The following is a 26,498-nucleotide window of genomic DNA, read 5'->3' as shown; positions in this document are numbered from 1 at the left end:
TATGACATTATTAAAGAAAATTGGCAATTAATAGAGAAACATTCCTTCCTAAAACACATAGACCTTTACTTAGAAGGCTAATTAATTTGTAATAACAAATATTATTCTTTTGAAAACATTTTATAGCCAGTTAGAATGTATTGCTGTGGGAGGTTTCTTATCTGTTATTTATAAATACTACTTCCATTAGTGAGATCTGTTTTTTGTAGTACCGTTAGTGTATATATGCATCATTTCTTTCAAAATGTTATCTTCAGAGATTTCATTCAATTTCTAGCGGAATTCTGTGATATTGTGTTTGAACTACTTTTTTTTTTAACCGCCCAAAACACGGTTATTTTGTATATTTATTTATCTCTCTCTTATCAAAGAATTAAAAAAAATAAAAGTAAACAACACAGATTATTCCGAATAGTGAAATTTATAGCGGATTCCGTAACTAAACTGCTCAAAAATAAATAGAGATATTTGTAATTTATTCTTATCCTATTAATTTTAATTAAATTAACCGATATATTCTTTGTAATTAGATAAAACAAAATAGAAAATACAAACCAAAAATAAACAAATATTAATTCTCATTTTAAATAACGGATTTACTTAAGAATGGCAAACAAAACATTTCTCATTTTGTAAACAAACATGTTTTCTCGGATTTTCTTCACTTTAATCCGTATGTGTTCTTTTTAACCATGTAAATACATCATCAAGAACCAGAAGTTCTCAATATCATTGTGAGAATGTATCATCGAGGTGGATATCGCAGAGGCAGTTGGCGTTTCTCAGAGCATGGTCTCCCGGACTGAAAGTATCAATAAGAGGCCTGGTAGTGGATCTCAGCGCATTACGATGCTAAGGGAGGACAGAAATATTGCTGTAAGACGGAACCCTTTCCATAGTGTCCTCCAGATCCTAAATGAAGTACATGTTTGTGGGAAGTTAGCCTCAAATTCCCATCGTGACGGCTTGCAGCAACAGCCTGCCACCAGCATCCCAGGAGAATATGCTGTATGAGGTTCCCGAGAACTCTTCGTCACAAGACTAGAAGATCTTTAACATCCGCACCTGGCCTATTCGGCCTTATCGGACGTGTTGATCCTCAAGATGAGAGCTGACGCACTTCCGCATACGACGGAACAGTGATACCGCCGCAGTATTGGTGTAGAGGCAGCTCAGCCCTGAAGGGCCAAGACAACCTCGCTCCCCGCTTGCCCATTCCGAGCGGTCGGGTCCGCATTAAGCATCAAACCGTATGTCGCGATCCACTACCTAAGCCGAAATACATCAGCCCGGTCTCCCGCGCACTCGCCAGACAGAGAAGGCCACTCTACCTCCCAAAGTAGTGGTGCTTCCCTATCGTAGAAACTACCGGGAACGCCCCGGCAGCGGTTTAGTTTAAAGTGGAATTGCTAACCAAACCCTAGATGAGCACCGCCTATGGTAAAAGTCTCTTATCGAGCTCAGCCTAAACCTGCCACGCGCATTCGAGGGAGCCATAGGCACAGCCTAGGTGGTCCGATCCTTCGCTTCCCCAAGGGTACCACGCCGGTCATACGCACAACAATGCAAAGCATACTCGAGTCAGAGACACCGATTCACTACCCGTTTCCGTTCGCTTACTCACGCATTCGAGGGACTCTTCAGCATAATCATCGCATCCGCAACGTCTTCCGTGAGGCCTCTAAGTTCCCGCCAGGGGCGTCACCACGCACCACCACGAATCCATTCCCAGTGTAACATGGGCTGGATTTTGGAACATCGGAATGGAAGAATATGGTGCAGCGAGCACCTAGAACAGAACATAAATTGGAATGCTGTTATATTTACTGATGAGTCGCGTTTTTTTCTTTATAGTGATACCAAGCGCCGAAGAGCCTACCGAGAACAGGGGATGTGTACAATGCCCCAGTTCGTGCTCCCTTCAGTGCAATTTGGAGGGGGCGGTGTAATGGTCTGAGTTGGGATTTACACTGGAATACGAACTGGATTCTGCCTACTGTTTATGGCATTATGGCAACCTCACGGCATTCCGTTATGTCCGAGAAATTATCCACGAATTCATCCCTTAAACCAGGGATCTCATTGGCAGGGATTTTCGATTTCTGGATGACAATAGCAGACCTCATATGGGCAGAGTTGTTCATCAATGTTTTTAAAATCTGGAAATTTTCTATCTACCTTTTCCCCCATTGACTCTAGACCTCAATCCCATTGAGCACATGTGGGACGCGTTCCTAACAAGGCTTGTCGATCATCATCCGCAGCCAACTGACTGCAGGGTAGCAACATGGATGGAGTGAAATTCCTTATGGAATGAATGAGAGCCTTAATAACCGGACACCTAAAGGTGAACTGAGGTTTTAGCTAACAGAGAACGGTATTGTTTCTTTACAAACTTATTTCTAATCAAAAAAACAAAATTGTGGAATTAAAACCTTTTATTTTGATCTTTTTCAAAATCACCTAATTAATTTTTTTCAGTAAAAAACGTAACAATTTCTAATAATTTTTAAAGTAATTTATAATAAAAATAAAATAAAAATGCTAGGGAAAGTAAATGCTACAGAATTGACAATATTCCTATTCATTTTTGAGTAGTTTATCTTCTTTGCGCTAAGTCAACAATAATTTTTTTAGAACTTATTTAAATCTCTGGCACAGGTTGGAGACGCCAAAATTCTTATTATTGTTGTATTGAATAATACAATAGGAAGGTTACCCCTTAATAAAATTGCATCTTGTCACTGTTACGATTTACTTTAAATAATATTTATTAATCAAATTATTTATTTGTAAAATTTTACAAACTTAATATTGCATAATGTAAGAACATAAGAAATAAAATTGAAAGAAGTGTCTGAACCTGCCGGTTTTTTTATTTATGTTTTTAATTAAGTATTCGTAAGTTTTAAACATTGTCTTAGTGTGAGCCTATGCCATTAAAATAATTATGTTTATTCTGCTGAGCCTTGAGGAAGGCTTAATAAAAAGCCGACAGCTTGGCAAAAAGATACTACTTCATTTTCGACCACATACCTGATCCCAATCATCAATTGATAAATGTATTTCTTACGCAATTATATATAAGTTGGTTATATTCTGTCATTCCTGTCGAAGAGATCTCCTGAACTTTTAATGCAAATGTAGCCAGTTGTTGAGAAAGATATTTGAATAATTTCAAACTTTCAACGAAGTTGTGGGTGCTAACTCGAATGTTTGGCGTATTTAATTTGTCAATTCATTTCCAGTCATTCATTTAATCCGTTCTGGTTGAAAACGGTAAATTATGGGCAAGTGTTTATGTTTTTTATTTTTTTTAAAGTAGTAAATATTTTTATTATCTGAAACAATAAGGTTATGAAATGAAATTAAAGCTCCCTATGTTTATTAATTTTGTGAGAGAAAGTTTGTCGTTTAAAACGATCGAGTTTCATTAAAGCGTTTTTAAAATAATACACATAAAATATACACAAAACGAGTCAGAAAAAAAGCCTGATTTTGATCCTGCTTGCGTAATATGAAGGGAAGGAGAAGATGACGGAAAAACCCTGGAAATGATTAGTTGTCAGATAAGACTATAATAAATTCTATTAAAGGAGGAAAACTAATTAAGCGAGAAAACAAGAAAACCGAGAGAAGGAAAGCGGAACCCAATGAAATGATGTCGGGCCAACAAAAGCAGATTTACAAAAAGATAGCGTTTACTGAAAATAACAGCTATTTAACGTAATGAAATGTTTCTGTTTATTAACCAGGCGAACGATATTGTTACTTTACACAAAAAGATAAAGATTTGTTAAATGCCATAGATATCGTAATAATGGTTGATGCACCCTAAAAAATTTTCTCTTTAAACAACGATACTTTTATTTTCTGCAGAATAGTTTGAAAAAATTGGACATTCCTGTAATTACCTTACTTTTAAAATTTTAAATGCTTGTATTTCTTATCTCATTTTTTGAAAATAGGAAATTTTTTTGGATGTAAATATTAAAAGTTGAGCCTTGCAAAAAAAAATTTTCGACTTAATTTATTGCTTAAGCAAAAAAGCTGTTTAACTAAATGGGAAACCGTCTAGGTGAGTATTTGATTGTCCCACTTTGTCCGTGTGGCGTGAGAAAAGAAGGCTAACAAGATTAAGGGGGAGCGAGAGGAATGATGGCTTGAATTAAAAGATCTACTCTTCTCTTCTACAGGACGGGGGACGTAATAAAAATGACATCCCGCATCATGTTCTCATCCATTACCGAAATTTCTCCCGTTTGGTCGCCTCTTTTCATCTCCGGCGAGGGCAAATTGCGATGAATGCTCGTGAACAACGGCTATTCCGACACAATTGAACATACACTGGGTGTCGTTGTTTCGTGAATGATATCGAGACAAAGACAGCCAGTTGTTTTATAAGTAAATTTATTCCGAGACCGTTTAGTCAAGAAATCCCGTGATAAAAATTTATACCTGTAAACCATGACATTTCCCGTGTTTAACCATTGGTATTTATAATCCGACTAATTAAATAGCGTGACCGATTGTAGCTGTGGTTTTCTCCGAGAAAAACAGATTAGGCATGTGTTTAGTATGAGAACTGTCGCGTGCTTATATTGTATTACTGTGATGCCGAGAGCGACGTTATACGTCGATGGCTCGTTTAACACGATACACGACAATTCAAACGTATAAAATATATTCTATGTTTATCTACAGTATAAAGAAAGAAACTATTCACACTCATAAATCCCGTCACAGTATTTATAACCATTGAATGGGAATGTTTAACCTGGTTTTACAAATAAAGCGATAAAAATGTATTCCTATTAAGTTTATAATCTGATAATTAAACATGAATAAGAAAATCTGTGGTTTGGCCGTTTGCCATTTACACCTCTCCTCGCTGTTTTTAACTGATAGACGCGAACCGGTTTCTCGTCAACTTCAGTGCTGCTTTTTGCAAGCAATCACTAAAGATCGCCGAATGGGTCTGGCCGACCAAAATTTATCGTAAACGACAAATGTTTTCCACTTCTCAGACCCTAAGTCGAAATTTCACAATATATCTTGGAACCCACCCTGGGAGTCATGGCCCACTATGTGTGGAACTACGACGACGACGGGTGGTATAGTGTGGTTTCAGACTCGAGACTCCGAAACGGCTCACCTCGTGTTCTCATCCACGGCCCTTTTTCTCAATCCGAGTTCCTTCATTCTATCCTGTGACCCCTCCTTGCAACCAAGGAGGGTATCCAGGCACAAAATAAAGGTGCAGCCCAGAGGGCGTGGCAACCTCTCTAAAGCACAAGATGTCTTATGTCGGCCTCAGGGTCGGCAGGGGCGGCGGGTGCCTTAGCAGAGTCACACGAGGGCCAGTGCACCAGATCCTGCATAGACGGGGGAGGGTGTATGGCCGTCTGTACTACGGGGTAACTAAACAGTCCAAATTCAGCCCTAGTTACACTTGGAATGGATTCGTGGTGGCGCGTGGTGACCCCCATGGTGGAAACTTAGACTGAGGCTGTCTTCTATCTGTGACTTTCGTGAAGCTTGCGTATGGCAAGCGTAATTACCCCCGGTCTCACGGGACACGTTGCGACCGGACGACAGCGTGTAAGTGTTGAGGACGCGATGATCATGCTGAATAGTCCCTCGAATGCGTGAGTAAGCGAACGGAAACGGGTAGTGAATCGGTGTCTCTGACTCGAGTATGCTTTGCATTGTTGTGCGTATGACCGGCGTGGTACCCTTGGGGAAGCGAAGGATCGGACCACCTAGGCTGAGCCTATGGCGTCCCTCGAATGCGCGTGGCAGGTGTAGGCTGAGACTTTACCGTAGGCAGTGCTCATCTAAGGTATGGTTAGCAATTCCACTTTAAACTAAACCTCTGCCGTGGCGTTCCCGGAAGTTTCTACGCTAGGGGAGCCCCTATACTCAGGGAGATTACACTTAGGGGCTGGGGCGCCTCTACACCATTGCTGCGACGGTAACACCATTCCTTCGTATGCGGAGGTGCGTCAGCTCGCATCTTGAGAATCAAAACGTCCGATAAGGCCGAATAGGCCAGGTGCGGACGCTAAAGATCCTCTTGTCTTGTTGACGATGAGTTCTCGGGAACGGACTATATCTTGGAATTAAGCATTAAGCCTAAAGTATCTTCGGAACACCTCACAAACATTTTATTATTTATCAAAATATGTCCATCATATTTACGTGGATGGATAATTTAGTAGCTTCAGTGCTTACTTGTGTACGTTCAAAAACGTCTCCAAAAAATAATTTGCCATATAAAACAAATCTACGAAATTGGTAGTAGTGATTGTGAAATAGCTCAATGGGTTAATAGTGACAAGGTAGTCAATAACATAAGTAATAATTGAAATAATAAAACTATACTTTTGTGTGGCACATACAGTGTGTGGCCTAAATTGACTGCCCGCCTCTCGTTCTCTCTCTCTCCTCGCTCTCTCTCTCTCTCTCTCTCTCTCTCTCTCTCTCTCTCTCTCTTTCTTTCTCTCTCGCATAACCTACATGAATGCGCTTTATGGTTTTCTCTAATACACGATCAATCGCATAGACATAGCAAATTCTAAAAATAGCAAAAAATAATGATTCCTTAGAAAGTTACCAACTTATAAGTCCTTTTATTACATTAATTAATATTAAAATTGATGACTTTTTAATTATATACTATATCAAACTAAAATAACTAAGAATGATGAATCATTAGCAAGTTACCAAATTACATAAATATCTTTTTTTTTTTTTTTTTTTTCAATAACTTACATTAAAATTTGCGATTTTTTTCTAATTGTATATTGTATCAAAATTAAATGTAAAAAAAGTTCGTTTTCTTCTTGATACCAAAATCGTCTACTATTTCTATTTGACATCCAAATAAGCAAACCTATAATTAATTCCGCCACACATGTCTGATTTTCTGAGAGAAAATGTACTTGTCCTAATTAATATATTTCATAGGAGAAGAAAGATCTCGAAAAAAGTGAGAAAAACAGAGAGGGATAAAGAAAGGTAGGGGATAGGAAAAAGGACAAAAATTGAATGAGAGATAGAATGTTAGAGGAGAGAGTGAAAGAGAGAGGAAGATTGATCGATCGATTTATTGATTGGTGATTGACGTTTTATTTATAGTCATAATATGGTAGTCAGACAGAAAAGATGAAAAAATAAGTTAAAATGAAATAACAATAAATTTATAAAAAATAATAAATAATTGAACAGTGAAAACAGCGAGAGAGAGAGAGAGAGAGAGAGAGAGAGAGAGAGAGAGAGAGAGAGAGAGAGAGAGGGTGGGAGGGAGACTGACAGACAGAGTCAGAAGGACTGCCAAGGAAGCAGAGTGAGAGCAATAAAAGCCGATCATATTTTTTTATCTTGGTTTAACGTTATTTCGATTCTCAAAACAAAAATTAAATTAAGAACGAAATGAGTCTTTCAAAAAAAAAATTATACCAGCTTATTTTTTCTTTAATCTGTTGGTAACCTGAGATGAAAATTGAGGCAGAAAACAGTGGGATTATCCGGATGGACAGACGTCCAATCAGTCACTTTCCCGAGGAGGATTACATCGCCTGTTACTCGGGTGAAAAGGATGAGTGACGGATTCTAAGAGTTCTTAGGGGAGGAAACAAAATTCGTAATTCGAAGGGGCGCCTCCCCTAGTTCAATTATCTTTAAATTTATCAATAAAGTTTAATAGACAACATGACCTTTCTAATTTAATGTCGATTTTGTTGGTGTTTTAAATTAGGCGGTCCGTTTTTTAGATTTTTTTCTTTGTCAACTACGTCAAATATTATTTATAAATTTCTACCTATATAAGCTCTGAAAGCAATATACTTAGTTTCTACAAAAAACAAACTCTAGTCAATATTTAAGAAAGCCATCAAAAGACACAGACTAATTGATAATTGATCAGGATGCCAGTTTGTCGATTCGCAATTTATTATAATATGCATAGCTTTCAATAACAAGCAAGGCTGTTTTCATACTAAGTAGCCATTTCCAGCAACTCTCGAATCATAAATAAATAATCATACAACACTCTTGCGTGTATACTCGGGTATTGGTCGTTTGATAATTCAACAGTAATTCTAATCAATTGTATATTGGGTTGTCCGGAAAATAATGCAGGATTTTGGTATTAAACAAAAAAAAAGAAACTAGTTACTTTAAAGCAATGTTCTTTAATCAAAATAATTTCCCATACTCTCAATACATTTCTCCCAACGTGTTGGTAACTTATTAATTCCGTCTGAGTAGAATTCAGAATTTTTAGAATTGATAAAGTCAATAAATGCATTTTCCAGTTCCGTTTGATTTTTGAATATTATGTGTTGTAAGTAGTGGTCCAGGTGTCTAAAAAAATGGTAGTCAGTAGGCGAGAGGTCCGGAGAGTAGGGTGGGTGAGGCAAAGTTTCATAGCCAAGCTCCAATAATTTTTGTGACGTTACACGTGACACATGTGGTCGAGCGTTGTCATGCAACAAAATGGGCCCTTTCCGATTGACCAAAGAGGGCTTCATTACTGCCAATTTCTGATGCATGGTATTAATTTGGTTACAGTATGATTCAGCATTGATGGTTTCGCCAGGATTTAAGAAGCTGTAGTGTATTAAACCAAATGAAGCCCACCATACCGTAACCATTACCTTTTTTTGATGAGTTGGGGGCTTTGGAAAATGTATTGGAGCTTCTCCTTTGTCGAGCCACTGTCCAGAATCCACTTTTCGTCACATGTAACAATTCTGGCCAGAAATGGGTCATTTTTGTTTCGACAAAGAAGTGATGCACAAACATCAAAGCGCTGATTTTTTTGGCGATCGTTTAATGAGTGTGGAACCCAATTTTCGAGTTTTTTCACTTTTCCAATCGCCTTGAGGTGGTCAGCGACGGTCGTTTTACTGACTTTGAGTTGCTCTGCAAGTTCTCGAACAGTTGTTTTGGGGTTTTCTTCCACCACTGATCGCAGAACATCATCATTAAGAGAGGAAGGCCTTCCACGACCTTCTTCATCTTCAAGGCTGAAATCTCCCTCCCGAAATTTTTTAAACCACCTTTGCACAGTGCACTCATTAACACAACCCTCGCCCCAGACTTGGTTAATGTTTCTAGCCGTTTGGGCTCCGCTTCGGCCGAGTTTAAACTCGTAAAAGAAAATCGTACGAAATTCTCGCTTTGACATTATAAGGATGACTGAATTATTTCCAAGTAGCGGAATGCTACAGAGGTAAACAAACAATATCATTTGGAAGAGGATTAATAAGTGTTGACATTCATACAAATGAGTAATCCTGTAAACGTAAACAGAATATTTTATATAGATTTTTTTAAATGAAAACTTAAAATCCTGCATTATTTTCCGGACAACCCAATAGTAATAACCGTATGTAGTACGTGTTGTTTGAAAGACACGTCGTATCACAACATCGCTGGGCTCTGCCAAATCTCATAAAATTTGATTACCCAATTACCCACGTCTCGTCTCGGTGTGCTCGGGATAGCGTTGTACAAAAGCATCGATTGATTGCATAATTTCTGGTACCTACCATGGCGTACCGGCAGTATAATGATTTTTTTCTTTAGACCCTGAAAAAACGTTCACGCTTATGTCGTCTTTTTCCTACCGATCGATAACAGTTACATCTACTGATAATAATCATTGTGGGATGGATTTGGGTAAAGAATGATGAAGATCTTGAAGGAACGAACTGACGAAATGTACTTCAATTGTTCCAGTGAAAAGAGAGTTAAGTCCAAATTTTCCAAAATCGAGTAACCTACATACAAAAATAACACAACCTCTTAAGACGGCTTTGTTATTTTTCACATAATAAAAATCGGATTAGTAGAAAATTTTAATTTTTTTAAGTTAATTGTATAAATTACAACTGATGCAAAATGTGACTATTAAAAAAATAAACAACTGACTCTTATGTTTTCTCAGCTTCACAGAAAAACATCTTGAAAATGTGAACTAAATCAACCCTGACCCCTGACCCTAATCTTAACCTAACCGAACTATTTTTAACCTAACCCTAACCCAACCTAAGCTGGCCCATCCTATGCGCGTTCCATGGTGACGCGAAATCGATGAAGTAAAAATGGTCATTCAAAACAAATTTGTATATCCAGCCGAAAAACATTATTACTATTATAACAATCATAAAACTATGTATTGTGGTTTCTATGACTTTATTAAAAAACATAATACTTCATAAAATAAGATTCCGTTATCACGTGAACGTCACTACTACTACATTCATATAAATTAAACAAACACTAAGTTAAAGTAACCCAAAATAAAAATAGTTTGTAAGATTTTTTTGCTCGGTCGTCGGTAGCCGCAACGGTTTAGGCGTTGACACGGCGCTCATCAATGTAAGATAAAGGTCCCGGGTTCGAATCCAGCGGCCCTGCATTCGAGCCCGACATACTTATAAATGGGCTTTTTTTTAAAAACACACATCCAGAGGGTTGATATAACCTCTGCTGTTGCGAACCCTCGTAAAAGAGATTTTTAGAGATTAGAATTATTTTTATTTTTAACGTCCCCCTTAGGTTCTGGTGTCTTTGAAGAAAATATCAGTTTAATTTTGAATTGAAATTCCCGAACCCGTTCCAGCGATAAGTCCAGTGTCTAGCTTTTAAACGTGCACTTAAATTTCCTTGCATTTCTAATTTTAATAAATATTTAATTTTTTTAAGCTTCCATAAATTTTGCGATAAAGTTTTTTACCTGTATGTTGTACTGCAAACGTATATCTGTTTGTTTATATTTAAAACTGGTTATATTTTTGAAATTATCTTAAACGCGATAATTTTTCGTTACTTGCTATCTAGTTGTTTTAATAATTGTAATATTTAATTTAAAAGTGGACATCCGTTCTATAAAATTTCATCATTCAGATGACCGCAACCAGGAGGACCGATTTAGTTCGATTATGAATATTTATAACTGTGTTTACATTCACAGTCAGTAAGGAAATCGTTTATAGAAATCTTTGCATATTATGCCGGCCTTAAATTAATAAATGGAAATTAATTATTTTTTAAGTGCAGATTGGGTTACCTTGAAGCTATTTCGAAGCAGCGATAAGCAAAATGTAAAAAGGGCCGACTTTCTAAATGCGATCAATAGCACAGCTACTTATTACAATTAAGTATATATTTCCGTCAGTCATCAACTTATCAATTTTTGAGTCCGGACGGAAGGCCGTGTGGCGGGGCGGGAGAAAAAATCACTTTTCTTCCTGGCTCACTAATGAGCCGCAGGAGTTAAAGATCAGCCACGGGATAAGGATGTTAATTGCTAGTAGCACGAAAAATACTTATTAATCCAAAAAAAGCCCCGGGTGAGGAGTGCGTGTATGTACTTCTATCGTGCACTGATAGAGCAACACACCGAGAGAAAAAAATCAGGAAAACACACGTACACACGAAGTTCTGAAATCAACATTTCCTGAGCTCGAAACGGAAAAAACATTTTCAAAACAATAGATTTCCTACTTAATCCATCAATGGATTTACGTCAGGCAACAACTGAATTATAGGTGTTACAATGTTTACAAATTTGCTATTTTGAATTAATAATTTTGGAGCTATAGCCTTGGAGATTAACTTGTAATTGTCTGTACATGCTAAATCTCTACCATCCGGTCCGGAGGACCAACAACCTACCATTTGAATAACTTTTTTACTGTTATAAATATTTTACATTGACTGTTGAATTTATTTCTATTTATCAAATATAATCTATTAAATTTTTGTGGTGAGTTTTCGGGATGGTGAAGGCTATAGGGAATCTCGATCAACGAGCCCGGAAATCGAGTGGGTAAGAGAATCAAAAACAGAAAGAACGAGCTAGAGTGAGCGAATGAGAAAGAGAGAGAGAGAGAGAGAGGGGGGGGAGAGAGAAGGATTAGCTTATAAAAGGTAAAAGAGAAAATAATTGGAAAAATGAGAAAGAGAGAGAAACAGGGTGACAAAGAGATCCTGATATACAACGAGAGAGAGAGAGACGAAGAGAGAGAGAGAACAAGACAGAAAAGAAGAAGAGTGATGAAGGGAGAAAGAGAGCGAAAGGGAGAGAAAGAGTGAAACGTATGTATGTAAACAATGTAAAAAAAGTGATAGAGTACAGAAAAGAGACATACTAAAAAGGTAAAAGAGAAAATAATTGGAGAAATGAGAGAGAGAGAGAGAAACAGGGCGAGAAAGAGATGTTGATATACAAAGAGAGAGAGAGAGACGAAGAGGGAGAGAGAACAAGACAGAAAAGAAGATGAGTGATAAAGGGAGAGAGAGAGAAAAAAAGACAGACAGAGAGAGAGCGAAATGGAGAGAAAGAGTTATACGTATGTATGTAAACAATGTGAAAAAGTGATAGTTAGAGTACAGAAAAGATACATACTAAAAAGGTAAAAGAGAAAATAATTGGAGAAATGAGAGAGAGAGAGAGAAACAGTGTGAGAAAGAGATGGTGATAGACAAAGAGGGACTGAGAGAGGGAGGGGAGGAGAGAGAGAAATAAAGTGGGGGAGAGAGAGAGAAAGAGTGCGGGAAGGAGAGAGAGAAATAAAGTGGGAGAGAGAGAGGAGGAGTGAGAAATAAAGTGGGAGAGACTGAAGAGAGAAAGAGTGAGAGAGAGAGAAGGCGAGTGAATGAGAGAAAGAGGTGGATTAGCTTATCCTTGGAGATAATCCTCATTGTTGAAAATATTGTTATAAAAAATCCCCCCCCCCGAAAAAAAAACTAAAAGAAAAAAGAAAATTGCTATTCTTATACATTCAAATGTTTGAAATATGGCAAGGAGGAACTTAATGAAATAATTTAAGACAGTTTACAATATTCATTATATCCCGACAAGTGTTCAAGACGAGAGAGAGAGAAAAAAAAAGAGAGAGACAGAACGAGATAGGGTGAAGCTGGTGATTGATTGGTTGGTCGATTGGCGATTTATTTATAAAACAAATACACAAAGTTAGTTTAGCTCTCTAGGATCATTCTTACACTTACACAACAGTATAAGCGCGCGCGGGGGAAAGAGAGGGAGTGAGCGAGGACGAGAGAGAGAGAGTGAGTGAGAGAACAGTGACACAAAAGGGGTGTGAGAGAGTGTGATAGTACATGATAAGTATTTAAACAATATAAAAAGTACCATAAATATTCGAAACTTTAGCGAAGTCCATTATATTTAGTGGTCTATTGGGCAAATTACTTCTTTCAATTACGTAATCTTTTTTGTAAGGTTTTGGTTAAAATGAAAAAAGTTAGTGTCACGAGCGGGATTCGAACCTACGGCCTTCGGCTAAATTCGCCGCTGCTCTAACCACTTGAGCTATTGTGACTTCGATCCACTCGGACACCAAAAAAAGAAAAATAGCAAAAAGAGGAAAAATTTGAAAGATTGTAGGTTGAGATGGGGAGTTGGTGTCCGAGTAGATCGAAGTTAGGATACATCAAGAGTTTAGAGCAGCGGAGAATTTAACCGACAGTCGTGGGTTCATTCTCGTGGCATTTTTTCATTTCAACCAAAACCTTACATAAAAAGACATTAGAAAAGTTTTTAATTTTTTTAATTATTTAACGCCTAATGCTATATTATTGGAACTGCGATGATTGCTCTACAGTTTTGGTTATAAACAGAACGAACATTTTAAGAATGAACCACGTCAGAAAAAAGCACATTCGAAAAAAAAGTTTTACTGCTGCACATTGTTAACAGATCTAGAGAATTTTCATATAGCCAATTAATTTCTGGTTGAACTAATTGATGTAGTGGAAACAGTTAATTAAAGCATCCTTGCATTAGACTAGAAATATAGTTTTTCCTTCATAAAAACGCCCGTCTCATATTTCATTTGTAAAACGGCAAGAATGTTTACTGCTTCACCCACCGTCCATAGATTATTTTTTCCTGGCTACGGCAAAATTATTTCAACAAAAAACATTGTTGGCGACCAAGTAATTGCCAACAAGTAAGAACTGCATTGAATTTTGAATTAAGAGCTGAAACGGCTTCCAATAATAATTGTAAATAATAAAACTTCGAAAACATGGTTTTGTCATTTCGATTCGCCTTCGTCTTTTTTCCGGGAACAGCTAGATAATTTTTATTCCTCTTCCTACTATTTTTCTTGCATCCCTTGACAGTTTTTATTTCTATGTTTCACTTTAGTTTTTTTGTGTTTACTCAATGGGATTGTTCGATTGCGGTACTCCATCACTCCTTCGCATACTAATAGTAGATTCTATAGAAAAACAGAACACCAACGCTTATTGTTCCGAAGTCGACGAGGTAATCCATCTATTATTTCCGTCAACGACCTGCTCTCATCCATACCAACACCAACATAATTTTACATAAGTCTTATATGGTGAGTTACCACGGTTCCCTATATTTCGATGGCAGCCGAACATCTTTCGCACAAAAGGCCTACAGACGACTACAGCATTCGTACCAAATCCGTCATCAACCTCTCAACAAGTTTCTCATCATTTGTATATACATCACATACATACTACATTCTTTACAATCAAAACATACTGGGGAGCGCTGTACTCGATATTCCGCCGATGCCCACTTCGATCCTACAACACTTTACATGTACCATATACTGCAGACCGGCAGATAGCAGAGTGGTTAGGGGGTCCGATTCCTATTGGCCGACGTGGGTTCGAATCCCAGTATAGCCGATGGATTTTTAATTGCAAAAAATATATACGAAGTATTGTAATGTGGTTTGCCCCTCGTCCGCTAATCGACGGGAAGTTGGATGTTAAGGTATCAAATATGACTTTTTGTTTTACTTTACTTACACACCTAACAGGCCTAGATGCAGGCCGTCGAAAAGCTGGGATATTCCGTCGAGCGGCTTGTTTTCTTTTATGTTCATTCATTCAACTTTCTCGCTAATAGATACATTCATATGTAAAAGTAATACTGAGATTGATGATGTTAATTCATCCACATCTACCGCATTATTATTACAATTATCTTCTTTTTTTTTTGATCCGACAGGCCGTCGATAAGCTGGGATATTCCGTCGAGCGGCTTGTTTTCTTTTATACTCATTCATTCAACTTTCTCGCTAATAGATACATTCATATTTAAAAGTAAGACTGAGATTGATTATGTTAATTCATCCTACCGCATTATTATTACAATTATCTTTTTTTGATCCGACAATAGGCCACCCTGTTCTCTATAAGTGTAATTTCATAACACTCTACTAGCAAAGTATTGTTACCGGCATTGTGGGCATCGTTTCTGTTGGTCGCTTGTAATGGCAATGCTTGCGTAGAGTGTACGCTATTCTCAGTCTTGATTATTTCTTATTTTATGCATCTTCTCTACGGGCCACAGTTTGCACGAATCTATTATAGTTTCTAGTTTTTCATTTCTTTCTTTCTGACTTTTCTATTCTTGATAAGTTATTCCACAGTTTTCTTTTTTCGCTTTCGCTTAACGTCCGCTGGACTGTCTTGATCTTCATGTATAGCCACTTTGAAAGAAAATTCCCATTATTTTTGCCTTTTTGGGAATTCGAGTTGGACATGTTGTGTTCTAATTGTGATTCATTCTCACTATAATATTGCGAACTTCTGGTTCAGGGTGATGTCTTTCCATGGTTAAAAAGAATACAATTTGATTAAAATGAAGAAAAGACGAGAAAAGGGGTGTGTTTACAAAATGAGCAATCTTATACTTACTATTCTCAAGTAAATCCGTTATTAACCCTGAGGATTAACATTTGTTTGTTTTTGGTTTGTATTTCTGTTTTATTTTATCCAACTAGCAAGAATATATCGGTTAATTTAATTAATATAAATAGAACAAGAATAAATTACAGAAATCCCTATTCATTTTTGACGAGTTTATGATACAGATTAGGCATAAATAATATAACTGCAAATACCGACAGGTGACCCCTTTCATATTGACGTTTTGCTTTGTAATTTCTGCTCATATGAATTCACCTATTGCACACAGATGTCTCGTCCATGCCATGATTATCATTTAATTATAGCAAGACGGGGTTTATGAGGGCAGAACTTCTCCACCCTAACAGAAATATTCAGCCGCCATGAATTCTACTAATGGGAAAATAACCTCTTGATAAATAGTCAGGAAAAATAATATTCCAAAACGATTTTTTTGCGCTTCCAACTCTCCCGTATGGGTGTCCTTAGCTTGCTAACCGAGAGGAAAAAAATCTGGGTAATTTTTTAGGGATTAGAGCAGAATAAGCTGCTTAGCTATAAGCGGCCCTTAATGGGAGTACTATGAAAAATTCAAGGATTACCGAATTTGCCTCGGCGCGTTTCAAGAAGGCATAAATTGCCCCTTTTTTCGCTCGCAAGCGGTTTGTACGCCCGTAATTTTTTATTTTTAAATAACCAATAATTGAATTACATATACGAAATTAAGTGGCCAATGAATAAAAGCCTGTGACAAATTGGATAAAAATCATAGAAGAGATTCTTTTTTTCCAGTTTTTATAGCCCAATCTAGACTTACTTGGACGGTATATTGTTTTTTAACTTGATACCCGTATTGTTTTAATGGCCTAACAAATCCTAAACATTATTTGAAGAATTTTTACCAAAAACATAATGTTTTTAAATTATTGCAAAAATATAATTTAAGAAGGAATATTTCTCGTAGTAAATGTACAAAATACTTACTCTTTTAGAAGTTATTTTATCATAAGCCCCATGAAATTTGATGCTGTAAGCTATTAAAAGCTTGCTATTAATCTTTAAAAACCCTGAGGGATATATGGACTACACTCACGAAAATTACAATCCAAATTTCACGTTAACGAAAAACAATGTTGCTCTTAATCACGTCTATTACACATTATACGCTCAAAGTTCACATAAAGACAAAAATAGAATTGGAATTAATTAAATTTCTTGGCTTTCACACGACTTAACAATTAATTAAATTCACTAATTTCGTGGTCCGCTTGACCAATTAATATATTACAATTAATTAAGGTTTTTAGTTGAGATAAAAAAGTCATTGGCACGAGCGGGATTCGAACACACGATCTTCGGCTAGACAAGCCGCTACTCTACCACTTGAGCTATCGTGACCTCGATCCACTCGGACACTAATTCCCATCTCAACCCCACCTTTTGAATTTTCCCTCCTTTTTGCCATTTTTCAAATGTGTAATCGGATTGGATTCTCGACGACAAATAAAATGGCCACGGAGACTTTAGTGAAGTATACTTCATTTTAAATCATTAAATTCACTAATTTCGTGGTCCGCTTGACCAATTAATATATTACAATTAATTAAGGTTTAAGATCGTGGGTTCGAATCCCCTTCGTGCCATTGACTTTTTTGTCTCAACTAAAAACCTTAATTAATTGTTAACAATTAATCCTTACGTACAATATACATTTCGTACAGTTTTCAAAACAATTAGGACGAATTTAAATCTTTCGGCATATACAGTGTGTGTAATCAAAATTTGAAGAAAAACATAAGACAGGTTTGCTATGATTTTTCATTTTACTAATGGAACGTTTTGGTGGGTTCGGGTCATCCTGGTTCGCTTTTTCGCGTTGTTTTAATCCGTGATACAAATTTCGCATTGCAAGAGTATACATTTTGATCCTCAGGGTATAGATTGATAAAAAGGATGGATGATAAAAAATATTTATAGTATATCGATGGATCGCCTGCCGAAAAACAATTAGAAAATAATGTTTTTGTAATTTAGTCGTTGCCGATCATTTTGCTCTTCTTCCGCATGGGTTTAGATGTGCAGCAGGAAAAAGTACGTCATACAAAATAATTATCGTTATTCTGTAGATCAGAACTTTTAAATATGATCCTTTTGTATAAAATCTAATTTAGGCCAACAATTTAGTTTAATAAAATTTAAATATGGCCTTGATTAAAGGTCAACAATCAAACCCTCATTAACCATTTGTGCTTAATTATACTCGCATATGCTTGTAATATTAAAGTTAATAATGAAATTAGATGTATTAGTTTTACCGTTTAAGTAGGGCAATCAGTGGGGTATTTGAGGGTAATTAGTTGGACACCATAGTAGGATTTCTAACTAATTGAATAGGGAAACTTAATTACTCAATAAATACTATCTTTTCTGTTGGATAACGGTAAAATCTTTTTTATTTTTAATTAAATTGGGTTTTCATTAGTGACGGACTGTGTGAATTCATTTCGGTTACTAAGATTTCTCGAAAGTAATTTATGAAATTAATTGGGAAAATGGTTTTCTGGATATCACTGAAAACATTTTTTTGTGTAAGTACAACTGCTATAAAATAAATTTTATTTTTATTTTAGTGTCATAGTATTTAATTTTTCTAGTCAATTAACGAGGGTTAAACCTGTGTTAGTTGCCCATTTTCTCCAATGACTGGTACCGTTGGTTTTACTGCATTTCAATTAACAAAACGGTTTCCTACGAATTTTCCTTTTTCAAACGATAGGCACTTTGCTAGCTAAGGTGGAACAATCGTCGGGACGACTCCGCAGTGCGGAACTGAAACACTCTGGCCCAAGTCAGATAAATAATTACAGTTTGTGTGTTGAGCCGAACAGTTAAGGGATGTAATTAGGAAAGCGTCAGTGGTCGCACCCTCCCCCCACCAGAATCAAAAAGTCGAAGCTTTCAACGACACATTTGACCACTAAAAACATTTTCCTTCCGATCGCCTTCCAAAGACTAAATTCAACAAAGCCTCCTATTTATATTTTGAGAAATGAAATTACGCTGGGTGACCTGAGGGTCGCACGGTTTCTTTCTGCTCGTCTCCTTGAAGGTAAAAATTAAAGTCAGGCATATTTTTTAAAGTACTACTACTAACAAAAAAAGGAAATTAATATAAAAGCATTAAATTTCTATGTAGAGTGTAATTTCAATTTGCTAAAAATAATAAATAATATATAAAAAATAGATTTTTGAAAAATAAATAAAAGTAACTTTTATATAATAATTATATATAAAGGTTTAAAAAGGAAATATTATCTCTTGAGTATAGTTGAGGGGGTGGTAATTTTTAAGTAATATTTTAGTCTGAAAGTTTTTAAACGTTAATATTTTTTTTAAACTTACCTTGGATATAACTTTTTAGGTAAAAGTTACTTCAACATTTGTCAATGTTGCCTCGAATTTTTGTTCGAACTTTGTCCAGCATTGTTTTTTTTTGCAATTTTTTGTTAAATTTTCTTTCAGCATAATGGTTAGACGTCTTTAACAGTAATGTTTCCATTAAGTCTATTACTTTTACATCGATACTTTTCCGATCTTTCTCTAAGAAAAATAAGGTTGGTAAAAATTAATTATACTTTTTATCTGAGCTCTTGGTTGAGATGAAAAGTATAATTAATAAGGTCATTAATGACCACTAGGCGTGTGGGCATGCCTACAGATTTAATAGTTTCTCGAACTCAGCTGTCAGTCCCTTGTTCCGTTTTTTAGTTGAAATGGTGGTATTTTACTGTACACGTTGATTTTCTAGGTTTTTTATTTTTTATCATGTGTGTTTTGTTTGAAGGCATGTATTTATTAGTGTGAGTGGTGAGGGGTGATGGTGAAATATAGCGTCACCATCGCCCCTCAGGCAGGGTGTGTGCCGTGTGTCGATGGCGGAATACTTGTAAAAGTTCCTCATCGACCATCATTTATTTTAGGCTAGCTTTAAAACCCAGCGTTGCCCAGGGGGATTAATAATAAGTGTTATTTAACACCTATTTTGAGTATACATATTGTTATTACTATATAGGAGCATGTATTAAATAAACACTATTGAATGTTTGAAGTCAATGATTGTATTTAGTCATCATATTAGATATTTACATATGCAATATTATTTTTGTTTTGGATAACATTGTACTAAATTGTAATTACTGTTGTATTAAGGGTTAAATTCATTGCAATGCTCTTGGATATTCAACCTTTTTGATGATTCCATATGGCATAGACAAACAATAATTCCCCCATCCTGGAGCATGCAACGTACAACTGTCCATGAAAAAACCATGATCGACATTGCGATTTGTTCATCATTATTGCAAAAGCCTGTTTAATTGAAAATTGCTATCATTTGAATTAGAACGGCACTTCCATTAGTATCATTGGTATGTGTTGCATTTCTCTCTCCTTTGAATTTTAGTAAGAATTTGTTGAGATCGTGAGGAGCGGTCAATGAGGTAGTTTAGAAAACACCTTTTTTTATTTTTTTGCCGACGTTTCGACCTTTATTCGTGTCATCTTCAGGGCGCAAAGTGTGGTGCTATTCTTTCACAATACTTTCACACAAAACCAATATGTCACCACAAGAAAAGCAGCGCACTTTATGTCCTGAAGATGACACGAAGACCAGTCACTAAGAAACACACTTTAGTAAGAATTTATTATTTTTATATATTTTATATATTTTATCTCAACTAAAAACCTTAATTAATTGTAATATATTAATTGGTCACGCGGACCACGAAATTAGTGAATTTAGTAAGAATATTAATATTATTCTACGAACACTATTTGTCGTTTTGGTAAGATTTTAAACAACAGCAAAATGAAATGCTATACGAGAGAGCCAAAAAGAATGTAAGATTAAATATACTTCTTCCGCTTGTTTATAACAGTATCTGATTGTTGATTTATATAAGTTCAAATCCGCAGATGTTTGTCCATAAACAAATTCACGTGCAAAATTGAGCCTAACACGTCTCGCAGTCCACCAGCAATCTGACGTTTTGGCTTAGTGGAACGGTCGTCGGTCATGCCTTATGCCGGTAGTTCGTTGTCCTACCTACACCACTGCTGCCTATAGTAAGATACAAAGGCGACGTTTGTATCTTCCTATCTTTACATCAGCGAAACCAATTCGGTTATTTTTGAGATTATATTGTATCAGCAGTTTTGCAATTAATACCGGTTCAGTAATTTTTGCGACTATAAAGTGTTAACGTAGTTTTCGCGTCTATTGACTGTTAGCGCCCCAAATCGGAACCTGAAAGTCGGGCGGGAAACCTGAAGGCTGAAGGCCCCACTGGACAGCTGTGAAAATGGACGCCACAAATTCCTCAAATCTTACTTTTTTGAAAAGCCTGATGCCCATTATTTGTATGCCGATTTTATATTCTCTAAACCGCCCGGCGCTAATAAAAACAAAGTGTGAAAGTGTCATCGAAATCAGTTAAGAAGTTTTCGTTTTTATCATTAACACACACATACGAACATTCACTTACATATATATACTTAATTCTGAGTATAGGTCGTTGGAGGAATATCCAGTACTCCAACTGATTGATTGATTTATCTAATTTAAGTATTATTAAGCAATATTATGGTTGGTATGCGTTTGGGGTTGAAATGACCTAGTGGACGATCTCCTGGGCATTAGACTTAAGTAGCGACTCAGCCATGAGGTGGATGAACACCTAAGGCCAGCAAATCGGAGAGTGACAACCCTTCGAGGTGAAAGCCTGACTTTTAATATTTTTTTCAAGAGATTTTTTCAAATAACACATTTAACTAAGATTAAAATTATACTAATTATTTAAACATGTATAAACATTAATGATATTCAGAAGTCTGTTGAGTGGAAATATATGCAAATTTATGGCACATATAAAGTTCATGTTTCATTGGCGTATTGTTTTCTAAAATATACATTTGTATTGTTTCTGAGAGAGATGAACACAAAAGCAAATTGTTTGTTACAGGACAACTCTTTGCCATCAGGCGAAAAGGCTTTGGAAGGGTTTTCGATCACATTGGAAAAAGTGGATAGGCACCAGGCTGGCGTATATCAGTGCACGGCAAACAACGGCGTTGGAGATCCTGTCACAGTTGACATGCAGCTAGACGTCTTATGTAAGATACATTATAACAATTTGTAGCAACTATTAACAATTTTATATTTTTGAAGCGGTAACTAGTGTTTATAGTTTTCCAATCTTGTGGGGCAATTAGACCATTTTCTTCCCAGTTGTCTGAGTCATTGGTTTTTCCCCACCGGGCGAAGGGAATTTGTGTGCGTTCGGTCGGAAAGTGAAACGTATTAGAGCACTTTGTGCCGACCTCCGCCCCTTCTTTCATCGCCCTACACAATCAAAGGGAACGGATGAAAAAAAGAGGCCTTGACGGATTTGGCCGTTTCGGTGGAAACACCGAGATCATGCCAAGCCGTTTGTAATCTAACTTAACGCAACATCGGGTCGACACTGGTATAATTCGAGTGGCTAACCAAATTAGAGGCCTCCTTGTGTGAACAAAGGGATTCGGACTTTTGCAAATTGTACGATCTTTATGACCTTTTCGCTTCTCCCCTTGCATCCATTCCACATACGCGGTGTTATATTACGATTTATTCGACCGTTTATCTTGAGTGGAACTGTCTTTTAAGATCAAAAAAAGTACGAGTGTCAATACAAATATGACTCATGACCATCGAATAACGACGCCAATTAACGAATACTTGAACTTCTCGTTATAAAAAAAGGAACCGTAAACAAAAATTTTTCTTTGAACCAAAAACCTTAATGGTTTTCTCACTCATTAAGTTCCTTTCAAACTTCTTAATGTTCTGTTTTTTGTACCTTCAAGACTTGAACCCTTCAAGGCTACCCAGAGAATAAATGCAGAAAAATTTGAACATCCCGCTTTAAGGAGTTCGGCAGATAACTTTACATCACGCTTACGTTGTTAAACATTAACTAGATCCATGTTCTCAAAGTTGTCGGGATTGTACAATAAATGCTTTAAATTCTATAGTTAAAATCGTTTTTAGCGAAGAAAAACGGTGTTGAAAGGTTGGCAAAATGTTTATTGCCGTCCAATGCTTTGTTCCTACTAACTTTTGTCTAGATCAATAAGTTTCAAGCACGTCAAGACTAAATTTACTGAATTAGAGATTAAAGCAGTGATTAAAATTTCCAAAATAATATCAATAGACTGGCATATTATTTTTATTTATTTATTTTATTTATTTTTTAATTTGGATACCAGGGACTCGAAGAGTTCCCTCCTGAGCACTGCAGCTGAGCTATACAGCTTATTGTACTTTATCCCTGGCTCCATATTTAGGGGGAGGGCTTGCAACACAAATGTGAACTTGAGCCCCCGTTGTACCGGTGTTCTTCCATCGAAGAAACTCATTTTTGAAGGGGGTTGGGACCAAATTCAGGTCACTGAGATCCGATCCCGCCCCTTCCATTGATGAGTGCCGTGTCAAGTTCTTTCAATTGCGGCCACCGGTCTCCTTAGGCGTCAGAAAAAGTCTAGAGGCGACGGTGGGGATCGAACCCACGACCGCGGGATCTACTAGCCGAGAGTCTGACGCCTTAACCCCTCGGCTACCGCGGCCCCCCGGCATATTATTACTTTCACATCAAGACGCACAGTCACAAAAAATTCACTTTTCATATCATCATTTAACTTTTATTTGTGTAATGGTACAAAATGTACATTGGTACATATAATGTTATATGATAAATATAATTAGAATAAAACCAATAAACAGTACATACCAAAAAAACGTATGGGACACCACAGAGGGCGGGTATACTTTTTATTTCAGATTTTATAAGAGCGTTTTCTTATATAAAGACAGCTTATAAACATTTCTTTTTACGTTCTAAAAATCAAACGTTATGGTAATTCAGAAAATATCTTGGACCTTATATCTTGGATCTTAATGTATCTACAATTCAAGGGATAATTCAATGAAAGTCTACTTGAATCTACTATTAAATTGCCTTCTACATAAATTAATCTAACTGGAATCCTTCCTAGTATAGACACACAAAAACCCTGGTTATCCGTTGTTCCATCGAAGCCACTACTGACGTTGGAAAGATTAAAAATTTATTTATTTATTTCATATAGATTAGAAGGCAATAAAATAAACAGTGCATTAACCAAACGTAATAAGGATTAAGTTGTACTTTGGTTCTTCGTACTTTTGCGAATTTCTCCGTGGCTGTTTTTGATTAGTTTTGATTATGGTTAACTTAAAATTGGTTTACTTTTGATCACTTCAATGAATTCAATGTATTCGTCTTTATCCGGATTTATATTTTTCATTTATTTTGTTTGTCTTGCAAATAGATTTTATTACCAACCTTTTAACTATTCTGCAATACGAAAAAATATCATTCGTTAATAATTATGATAAATTCGATCCTATTAATAAAATAATTAATAATGTAGTTTATTTTTGAAAATTGGGAGAAAATATTTTAATCTGTAACAATAATGGAATTGGTCAAATAGGCTAAACCCGCATGACAGATGAGTTTTGCGCCAGTGTTGTCCTGTTACGCCGTTGGTCAGACTCACAGTACTTTCAAATGGACTTATGGGCCATCACTACCGTAACCCGGAAACATAAAAAATATTTACATAAATTTTTTTTAAATAATAATAATATGACAAATAATTATAATTAACTATTAGTGCGAAGCTCATTTCATCCTTCTTTGTAACAATGTTTCTTCTTTTTGGCTCCGAAGAGACAGTAAAAACTTTTGTGGATCTCATCTCAGCTTACTTTAAAATAAATATCAAATAAACTTTTTAAAAATTTGAATCAACAAATAACTGTACCCGGAGTCATTTACTAGAAAAAAGATTTTAAACAAACGTACTTTCGATTTAATACAAATTGGCCAAACAGAACCCTACTGACTATTGAGTTATGCGTTAATGGAATTGCTAATTAACTCTCGACAGACTACAAATTGGGTATTGTAGCTTAAAACAATAAATAAAGTTTAAATTCCGTTGAGTTTGGAATAATCTGCATCCACACGCATTGGGAATTCTCCTTTTTGACCTAGGAGACGTCCGGACTGGGTGAATTACAGACCAGAGTGGAGGAAGGAATATTAGGAGGAATCTTGCAAATATTGTGGATGGGAAATGCTAATTCAACCCCCCGGCTCGGCCGACATAAATCAAGGTCAGAGGCGTCGCTTTCTTCCCCGTCTTTTTCTCCACCCCTGCCGGGGGATAACAGTCCCTCTCTTTTATTATTTGCGACCTACGCCCCCCTGCCCACTGCCAATGACTCTTCCGGATTTATCGAGGAGAAGAAGGAGGAAGTTGGAAGACCGAGTTTTAAATATTGCCTGGAATATTATTCAAAAAAGGACGAAAAATACTTTTGCCATTACCAACCGGCGGAGCCCTTCTTTTTTTTCAACCCCTTTTTATAAATTTATTATCCTCTTTGACATCCACTAAATCATTTAAAACGTTTTTCAAACTCTTTTAATAATAGTAATATAAACATAAACTTAACATATCTTAAAAAGCCGCAAATCTTCCGGGAACAACAAATTCTAAGGATTTGCTTTATCCAAGAATTTATGCTGGTTGACAACGTAGAATACGAAACGATGAAACATATCCATGAAATAAAGTAAAACATTTATGTTGTTATCATTTAAATACGTTTCCATTCTAAAAATATTTTTTTATATTATTAGAAAATAAATATGTATACCACTTTATAACATAATAAAATGTAAGAAAAATTGTGTGATTTGTTATAAATCAATTTATATTAACACACACCACTCTCTCAAAAAACTTATTACTATATTAACGAAAGAACCACACTAATAATTTTTGTTAAGTACATATAATAACTCTAACAAATATCCATCCTGAACCACCATTGAACATCTATTGTATTATCTGATTATCTACTGTATTTTACATTTGTTTAATAATAGGTTCTAAACAGTAGTAATATTGAAAACGGTATCAATGGAATAAATAGTAAACATGTAGGATATTAAGTACATCTATGGGGTCAGAATATTACCAAAGTTTATACAATACCGATTCATTTTCTTTATGCATACCAACATAGATTTATCTATTGTGGTCATAAAATATTTTGCTAGGAATAGTAAGTTGTTTCCGTTAAATAGTTGTATAATTTCTTTGGTTAACGGTTTTGAAAATTTACAAAACGAAATAGCTAATTTTCGTTTACGTTTCTTTCTAGTTTTTACGTTTCTTAGCAACTGGTTATCCTTTTCTTATTTTGGGTATTTACCCACTTTTGGCATCACGATCACATATAATTCTGCCCAACTAAACACGCCTAAATATAAAATTGCTCATGACAGAACAAACCAGCGAGGATAAACAGACCAGGGTGATTGCAAATGACCAAAATACACATACGATTTCTCACTGCTCCGCGAACTCTGCACACATGTTTCGTACAATACACATCAAGGATTTATAATGTAGATCTAAAATAAAATTCAAAGTGATTGCCAACAGTTAGTAAAACAAACTTTTAATTGAATAGTTTTCGATAGAAGAACTAAATCTCAAATATACAAGATCAATGCAAAAAATTAATATTTCTATCGTGTTTTTAAAATTTATTTCAGTTTTTATATAATATTTGAGTGTCTTATTTAATAAATATGACTCTTAGTTATTGTAATAAATGGCCACTTTCA

At 35.9% G+C, this 26,498-nt stretch overlaps 1 protein-coding gene across 2 annotated transcripts in view; it reads left to right on the top strand.

Annotated features, from left to right (window-relative positions):
- Positions 1 to 21,926, top strand: part of LOC106670598 (MAM domain-containing glycosylphosphatidylinositol anchor protein 2-like) — a 531,551-nt gene extending 509,625 nt beyond the window's left edge. For both annotated transcript variants that reach the window (XM_014401087.2, XM_024226040.1), the window contains one exon: positions 21,735 to 21,926. In XM_014401087.2, the coding sequence (XP_014256573.2) occupies positions 21,735 to 21,911 (177 nt within the window). In that variant the 3' untranslated portion in view covers positions 21,912 to 21,926. The remainder of the gene's footprint in view (positions 1 to 21,734) is intronic.
- The last annotated feature ends 4,572 nt before the right edge of the window (positions 21,927 to 26,498 follow it).

The sequence above is a fragment of the Cimex lectularius genome, unplaced genomic scaffold (assembly GCF_000648675.2).
Source record: "Cimex lectularius strain Harlan isolate CLEC.00 unplaced genomic scaffold, Clec_2.1 scaffold58, whole genome shotgun sequence".
NCBI classification, from domain to species: Eukaryota; Metazoa; Arthropoda; class Insecta; order Hemiptera; family Cimicidae; genus Cimex; species Cimex lectularius.
Note: the sequence above shows the minus strand (reverse complement) of the source record. Positions and strands in the feature narration are given on the sequence as shown.